We start from the raw sequence: 8,962 nt of genomic DNA on the forward strand, positions 1-8,962 counted from the left end.
CTCCCAGACATCATTTGCTACCACAGGAACTCTTGGAGGCTGAAATGGCCTGACTGCAATGTAGGACAGGGATGGAGGAGGAAGAGTTTTTGACTTCCAAAAGATACCATGGCTAGAAAGAGTTAGCCAAGGGTCCTTCTGGCTATCTACCACCCTGAAAGGGGATTCTCAAATGCTTCTTGTGCAGGGGCTGGGGGCCAGGTATGAGCATGAGGGTTGGTTTTTGACTTCCAAAAGATACCATGGCTAGAAAGAGTTAGCCAAGGGTCCTTCTGGCTATCTACCACCCTGAAAGGGGATTCTCAAATGCTTCTTGTGCAGGGGCTGGGGGCCAGGTATGAGCATGGGCTGTGTCCTGGAGAGAAGGAAAATAGGGGATGAAGTACAGCTCTGGAGAAGGTGGCTTCCCAGCAGTCATACCATATGGACTGCTAGAAAGTACCTTACCACCATCTCTGTGGTTGTGGTCATTCTTGTTTAGCTGGGAAGAACTCAGACAGCAACTACCTTGCATCTGCCCAAAACAAGGACTTAGATGAGCACCAGACGTATTATAGCTATAATTCTGTGATCCATGGCTAGAGAATTATCTCCAACGCAGTGCTTCTACCAGTTGTCAGAAAGAGCAGACTGCCAGCGAGGGCTGGGGGTGAGGGCCACCTGACCAGGCTGGCTAGACCTGGTACCACCAGTTCTCAGCTGGGATCTCACACACATCTGTCCAGTACTAGACACTACTCAGTTACTTCTTCTGCAAGAATCAAATCCTAGATATTAGTATCCAGTGCAAAAATCCTGTTCAACTCATCTAAATACAGACAACAGTGGGGGCTCCGCTGGAAATATGGGTTTATTACATTTGTACCTTTTGATACAATTCTGCATTGCTTGGCACTCCTGTGACTGCTGGCTGCTGCCTTAGCAATTCTCTCCAACATTCCATGGGTCTGGCTACAAAGACTGGTATTTTCTCTTTCCCCACAGAGCTGGGACATTCAGGACAGCCCAGTTCAAATCCACCTGGACTTGTGCAAAGCATCTGATACTGTCCCACACAACATGTTAGTCTCTAAAATGAAGAAACATGGGTTGGACAGGTGGACCACTCGGTGGATAAGGAATTGGCTGGATGGTTGCACTCAAAGAGTTGCAGTCAATGGCTCAATGTCTGAGTGGAGACCAGTGACAAACGGTGTTCCTCAAAGGTCCATACTGGGACCAGTATTATTTAACATCCTTGATGGGGACCTGGACAGTGAAATAGAGTGCACCCTCAGGAAGTTTGCCGAGGACACCAAGCTGAATGGGGAGGTTGGTACTCTAAAGGGAAGGGATGACATGCAGAGGGACCTGGACAAGCTTGAGAGGTTGGCCCATGCAAACTTCATGAAGTTCAATCAGGCCAAGTATAAGGTCCTGCACCCGGGTCAGGGAAATCCCAAACATGGATACAGGCTGGACGATGAGTGGATTGAAAGCAGCCCTGAAGAGAAGGACTTGGGGATGTTGGTGGATGAGAAGCTCAACATGAATCACAGAATGATATGGGGTTGGAAGGGACCTCTGTAGCTCTGTAGATCACCTAGTCCATCCCCCCTGCAGGTCCACCTAGCTTGAGCTGTCAATGTGCGCTTGCAGCCCAGAAAGTCAACCATACCATGGGCTACATCAAAAGAAGTGTGGCCAGCAAATTGAGGGAGGCAATTGTCCCTCTCCATTCCACTCTTGTGAGACCCCACCTGGAGTACTGCATCCAGCTCTGGGGCCTCCAGCATAAGCCATCAACCTGTGGGAGCAAGTCCAGAGGAGGGTCACAAAGATGATGATCAGAGGCTGGAGCACCTCCCCTGCAAGGACAGGCTGAGAGAGCTGGGGTTGTTCAGCCTGGAGAAGAGAAGGCTCTGGGAGACCTTACTGCAGCCTTCCAGTACCTGAAGGGGGCTACAGGAGAGCTGGGGAGGAACTCTTTTATCAGGGATCGTAGCAATAGGACGAGGGGGAACAGTTTTAAACTAAAAGAGGGGAGATTTATATTAGATATTAGGAAGAAAATCTTTACTGTGATGGTGGTGAGACAGCAGGACAGGTTGCCCAGGGAAACTGGGGATGCCCCATCCCTGGAAGTGTTCAAGACGAGGTTGGATGAGGCTTTGAGCAACCTGTTCTGGTGGAAGGTGTCCCTGCCTACAGTAGGGGAGCTGGAACTAGGTGATCTTTCTGGTCCCTTCCAACCCAAACCATTCTGTGATTCTATAGTTCTATGAAATGGTGTGCAATAATATGGGCTGGTACAAGGCTACAGCAAACTACTGGAGCGTGACCCAGTACAAACTGGATGCACGCCAGCATGTGGTTTCTACGTGAAGTGACCACAGATCAGCACAGCCAAATATCCTGCTTATTCTCAGCAGAGTACAAAGCAGCTGGAAAAACTCCAAAATAACCCACAATGCAGATACCACCACACTCGCACTGTAAGAGGAGAAAAGCTGCACCTCTACTTATTGCCAGTGTCTTAAAGACGCAATTTGATGAAACTCAGAGCTGCATTTTAGTAATTTCATTATTCTAGAATTACAAAGCGATTTGCAGAAAAGCAGAGTTTTTGTAGCTGGACAAGTCTGCTGAAGTTGGCCATTAACATGATATCCTAAATACCCGCTACTTGAGATCCTGCTGTCTTCATAAAGAGTCAAAGAAGCATGAGATAGAGGAGACCTGCAAGGTCATCCAGTCCCTCTACTTGACAGTGTTTGTTGTTTTGTTCCTCCCTGGTTTCCCATGTCTTAATTTAAACTTGTCCTTTTTTCCTTTCTCTTTATCAACCATATGAATCTCCTTTAAAATAGCTGCCCTCCTTCTCAGTACCAGATCAGATAATAGAGTACACATTTCATGTCTTTCTCTTGTAGAAGCTGAAATTAATCTGTTTCCATTAAGGGCTCAATTACAGTTAATCATTATTTATCCCCATCTCTTCATTTTAGCTTGTTCTGTGCACTTTTTATCAGCTATGGCCAATAGTCCCCCTCTCCCTTAACCACTCACCTGTGAACTTCCTCCTGCATTTAGTCACGTAACTTTTTTTAATCCTCTCTTTAATGATTAGTGAATATTAGGATGTGTGTCTGATTTTATTTTCATGAAAGCCAGTAGTGATGGACTTCTTGGACGAAGAGAATATGTCTGGTTTCACTTGTTCTGAGTCCAAATCCTGCTCTTCCTTAAAGGTTTGTTAGCTTGTTTCCTTTAGAATTCTCTTGAGGCCAACAACAATATTTTCTCTTGCTTCTTCTTTCCTTGCTCCCACTGGTAAACATTTAATCTACTTGTAATGCTTCCATCATTATTGCTTGTAATGCTTTTCACCCCAAAGCCTGGGTTGCTGGCTGCTTGGCAAGGCTGTCCTGACATTTTTGAAAGGAAGTTGACCTCAGGATAACAACTGCTACTTGCAACTAAAAACTAACAACAGTCACAATTAACTGCCCGGTTACTAACTACTCTTTTTCTTTGACGTTGTTTCCTCAGTTATGCTCATTTAAAAGGCTGCTGAGAATTACAGCGTTTTTTCAATAGATTTCAAGATACTGTAGCCGAAAAAAAATAGAAAAGAAAATGCATTACCAGCTCCATTCACACTCTAATGTGTAATAACCAAATTGCAATTAATTGTCAAGGTAACCTTCTAAGTACCCCAGATCCTGAAGTAGGAGAAACCACAACAAAAGCAAGTCATTTTCTCACCTTTATAAGGTGGCTGTTCAAACAGCCATGGAAAAACATGAATCTGAACCATCACTATGTGCAAAAGCCAAGGAGTCCACAGTACTTTAGAGTGCCTTGAGCTGCATTGTCAATTTTCCAAGGACAAAAGAAAACTAGAATATACTAAGGCCATTTATTTTGGCTTGGTCCAAATGTTTTTAATATGGCACTGTGCTAACGAAGACTGGGCGGGCTGCACATAGCACCCAATGCATGTAAGGTGGAGCGGGTGTCCTCCTCTACCTCTGTTACAAGCATCTAAGATTATCTTTTTCACTAAACTTCAGAGCAAAGATGCATTTTGCAGATCTCTGCAGATCCCGAGGATTTTTAAGCTGCCCCTTACCACGAATGCTTTAGTGGCATTTGAATTCCTGTGAAGCAGACCATCGCTGCAGAGTCAGATTCCAACGAACTTCTGCCCCAGCTTGCTTGAGAAAACAGGGCATGACATCTTTCAGGGAGCAACACATCCTCCAGAGAACAGGCTTCCATCATCTTCTGTGTCAAGGAGCTTCCAAATCAAAAGCTGAAACAAAGGCCTCCGACTTCAGCAAGACAAAGCGCTCTGACTTCACTCAAATGAAATGTTCTAGTAAGTTCACTTTGGCATTCCCAAAATTCAGCGTCGGGGGATACTTGGTATATGAAGGAGTATGAATTTTGACATTTCATTCCAACTGGAGACAAAAGCAAATTCAGATGGCTAATTACCTTTTTTCCCTCAGAACAGAACGTCAGCATTTTGACCAGTTCACAGCAGATTCCCATTTGCAGCGTGGATTTCCTGTCTGCTCTACAACCTTCTCTAAGAGTTTGAGGCTAAAACTTTCTGCTTTGCTCCTCAGTAGATCAACTGATTAAAACAGTATCTGATTCATAGTAACCAAAGGCTATAGCTTAAAAAACCCCACCGTTTCCCTCTGCCCTTTATTTCTGTTTGCCCAAGGGAGTGTAGAAAAAGCAAATATTATCTACAGACATTTTTTTTGGTTTTCAGAGGCCACATGCCCAAAGCTCCCCCCTCCTTGGAGTTGCAACCCCTTTCCCTATAGCTCTCTGCGGTATCTTGTATATCCTTCCTCTCATTATTTGTTGTGCATCTTCCAAAACAAACACAACAGCAGAACCACAGGGTAGCTTCAGATTGCAAGGCTCAGCATCAAAAACTAAACTGGCTTTAGGCCGGAGGCAACACTGCTGCACATGGGGATTTGAGTTAAATCCCTCTAAAAAGCTGCTATTTTTTTCCATTCCCCTGTAAATACTGGAGCAACGTTCACAACAACGCTTTCATGTTTTTCAAAAGGCAGCAGCCACTTGTTTTCATGTTTTGATGAAGAGAGAATGTTCTTGCAGAAATTTTCAGTGGGAAAACTTTATCCCATAAACGCACTATGAAAGAACACTCCAGAGGATGTGGGATGGTGACTGGTATTGTCAGGAGGGCAAAACCCTGTCGTGTTCCTCAGATGGGAGTGTGGGGAACTGGAATTCCAGTTCAATTGTTTCTGTATAAATTAGTATGTGGTTGTGCATTGCACAAGATGACATAACTGATCTGCTGCATTGCCCAAGCACCCAGCATGAGAGAAACAAAGGGCTCCACATCATCAGAGCACTGTTGCTCAGCTCCTAAACAGCCTCTTCAAACCAACTTAAGTACCAGTTTTCCTTCTATGGGAGAAGGGAAATTGCACGTGAGCTCTAACAGATCAGCAGCAAGACAGCTGACTTCAGAAGCTTGGTTTCAGCTAGTAAACTCTGAGGAAGATTTGTTGTTTTAAGGATGAATCAGGAATATACAGAAATCAGTATATACAGAAATCAGTACCATTTGCACAAATGTGAAGCAGGACGCGTAGGGCAATCTGTATGTTGTACGTGACAATGCATTTTCTTACCTTCTGGGAAAGAGAGGGGACTTTGGGCAGATGGGTGTGGGCAGACGTGTTCTTTCTGCCCGCACTCTTGAGCTGGCAGGAGAGGAGCCAGTTCCCACCTGGAAGCTGCACACACTCGCGTGACACCGTGCCAAACCCAATGCACGCTGCCTCCCAGCACTCGCTCCTCGTTGCAGGCCTGTTAGTCAACACACTGTTCACTGTAAGGCCCTATGACTCCAGTCAAATGTGGGAAATGGGCAAAATTTCTTTGAGAGGCCATCACCTCTGTACTCAGCACTGGTGAGGCCTCACCTCGAGTACTGTGTTCAGTTTTGGGCCCCTCACTACAGGAAAGACATTGAGGGGCTGGAGCGTGTCCAGAGGAGAGCCACCAAGCTGGGGAGGGGTCTGGAGAACAAGTCCTACGAGGAGAGGCTGAGGGAACTGGGCATGTTGAGTTTGGAGAAGAGGAGGCTGAGGGGAGACCTCATTGCCCTCTACAACTACCTGAAAGGAGGTTGTAGAGAGGCAGGTGTTGGCCTCTTCTCCCAAAGGACGAACAACAAGACCAGAGGAAATGGTCTGAAGTTGGGGCAGGGGAGATTTAGATTAGATATTAGAAAGAACTACTTTACTGAGAGGGTGGTCAGGCCCTGGAACAGCCTGCCCAGGGAGGTGGTGGAGTCACCATCCCTGGAGGGATTTAAGAAACGTATAGACATGGCTCTTCAGGGCCTGCTCTAGTGCCCAAGGTTATTGGTTTGTGGTGAGGTGTTGAGTGTGGGGTTTAGTTGGTGGGTGCGGTGTTTTTGGTGGGCGTTTGGTGTGGTGTGTTTTGTTTTTGGTTTTTTTTGTTGGGGTTTTTTTTTGGTTTTTTTTTGTGGTTGGACTCAATGATCTCAGAGGTCCCTTCCAACCACTAAGATTCTGTGATTAAGATTCTGTGATCAGATAAATGAGCATCATGCACCGCGGGGTTAATTCTATGCCGACATTAGGTTAGAAAAAGAAAGAAAGGTCTTAATATTTTTTAATGAAAATTTGTTCTCTCCTAGGCTATTCTTTTGATTCACCTTCTCTTGACTTGCCTCTAAAGGCTTAGTCCTACTCGCTCTCCAGTCACCCGTAGAGTCTTCCACAAAAAGAGAGCAAATATAACTTGATGTTCTGATGTAAAACACAAGTAGAAAATGAAACTTTCCATAAAGGACAGCTCTCACAATTCCCTATTACTGTTGTGGAAGAATGAAAAAAAAAAAAAATCAGAATCAAACCATTTCTAAATGTTTTCTCTGATTTACTAAGTCCTCACTTAACAGTGTAATTCAAGGCAGATAGAAAATATGAATAAAGACATTTTATTTCACACACAGAAAGGTAATCTAAGTTACGGGAAGTTACACATCTCCCCTTTAGGTGACTAAGGTCCCACTAAGGTTAGCACAGCCTCAGCTGGGGTGTGCCAGCTGACAGCAAACACTTCCCTTGGCACAGCTGAAAGTAAAGACTCAACAGAACTGCCTGAAGATTAGAAATACCAATCACAGAATCACAGAATCTTCATGGTTGGAAGGGACCTTTGAGATCATCGAGTCCAACCGCAAAAAGCAACGCACAGTCTCATTTCCACCTGCTTATGATATTTCAAGAAGTCTCAGGAGAAAAAAAAATCATTAAATGTTGTAGAATGCTACTTAACAGCTTTGGCCAAAAGTCAGGCTGGCATCTGTAGCTCAGCTGCCCGTGACTGGTGAGTGTCCCACTCTCAGAGCTGAATACTGGATCCAGAAAGTCAAAATTCCCTCATTCTGGACCAAATTTAGTTTGACTGAGACGAATGAGATGTGCTAGCACAAAGGATCCCAACCTCCATTTCATACCTCAGTGGCTTTGATCAGCTGTGGAGACAGAGCGGGGAGAGGAACAGGGCCTCAGTTTGGGGCTGTAAACAGCACTTCTGAGTCATTTCACTGCTTCAAGGATGTTTCAGATAGGGCTGGATAACCACGGTCAAGCAGCAGAGTCAAGAAGAGGTGCCATAATGTTCAAGTATTTGTTTTCACTGTGAATAAGACACAGATGAAATATGCTGAAGTAAAAAAAAAAAAAAGTAAATAAAAATATTTAGAATGATATCTAGAGGGTACTTACAGTTAAACACAAACCAGAAGAAAGCACTTTTTCTGTTTGCTTTGAGAGTAGAAATAAAAATGCAACTTGGAATAAGATATAAGAACATGGGGGGGGGAAACAACGCAGAAGTTAAATAATTTTTAAATGCGTTTGGTGAGACCTTAGGTGGTTTATTCTTTAAACAAGAACTAACAAAAAGGATCGCAGAATTACAGAATCTTCATGGTTGGAAGGGACCTTTGATATCATCGAGTCCAACCACAAAAACCAAAACAAACCCACAAACAAAAAACAAACCAACCAACCAACCTACAGACGCAACCCAACAATCCCGGGCACTAGAGCACGCCCTGAAGTGCCAGGTCTACACCTTTCTGAAATCCCTCCAGGGATGGTGACTCCACCACCTCCCTGGGCAGGCCCTTCCAGGGCCTGACCACCCTCTCAGGAAAGTCATTCTTCCTCAGATCTCATCTAAACCTCCCCTGCCCCAACTTCAGACCATTTCCTCTGCTCCTGTCATTATTCCCTTGGGAGAAGAGGCCAACCCCCACCTCTCTACACCCTCCTTTCAGGGAGTTGGAGAGGGCAAGGAGGTCTCCCCTCAGCCTCCTCTCCTCCAAACTAAACATGCCCAGTTCCCTCAGCCTCTCCTCGTAGGACTTGTTCTCCAGACCCCTCCCCAGCTTGGTGGCTCTCCTCTGGACACGCTCCAGCCAAGACCTGTCCTTCGCATCCTCCAGTGCCTCTCCCCTCGCCTGCGTTTTGCCCTCTGTGCCCACACGGCAGGGCGGCTCGGACAAAGACCGGGTGAAGGGCCGGGACCCGGGCCAGCGGGGGAGCCCCTTGGCGGCCAGGGGAAGGCCACAGGCAGCAGACCGGGCGAAGGGCCGGGATCCGGGCCAGCGGGGGAGCCCCAGGCCCCTCCGCCCTTGGCGGCCAGGGGAAGGCCACAGGCAGCCAGCACCCTGGGGGGACCACGGGGACTCCTCCGACCGGGAGCCTGAGGGGGAAAGGCCGCGTATGCACCGGGGACGACGAAGCCGCAGGGGCTGAGGAAGGCTGGAGCTGCCCCGGGCCTTCCCGGGGCCCCGGAGCCGGCAGCTCCGAGGGCCGGGGGAGGCGATGCAGTCGGGGGAGCTCCGCGGGCGCACGGCCGCCCCCGCCGAGTGGAA

At 46.6% G+C, this 8,962-nt stretch overlaps 1 protein-coding gene across 1 annotated transcript in view; it reads left to right on the forward strand.

Annotated features, from left to right (window-relative positions):
• The first annotated feature begins 1,164 nt into the window (after positions 1-1,164).
• The window catches only part of FAM171A1 (family with sequence similarity 171 member A1), a 151,480-nt gene continuing 143,682 nt past the window's right edge, over positions 1,165-8,962 (forward strand). The window contains exon 1 of the mRNA XM_014952944.1: positions 1,165-1,426. Within this exon, the coding sequence (XP_014808430.1) occupies positions 1,165-1,426 (262 nt within the window). The remainder of the gene's footprint in view (positions 1,427-8,962) is intronic.

This window comes from Calidris pugnax, unplaced genomic scaffold, assembly GCF_001431845.1.
Source record: "Calidris pugnax isolate Ruff unplaced genomic scaffold, ASM143184v1 scaffold181, whole genome shotgun sequence".
NCBI lineage: Eukaryota > Metazoa > Chordata > Aves > Charadriiformes > Scolopacidae > Calidris > Calidris pugnax.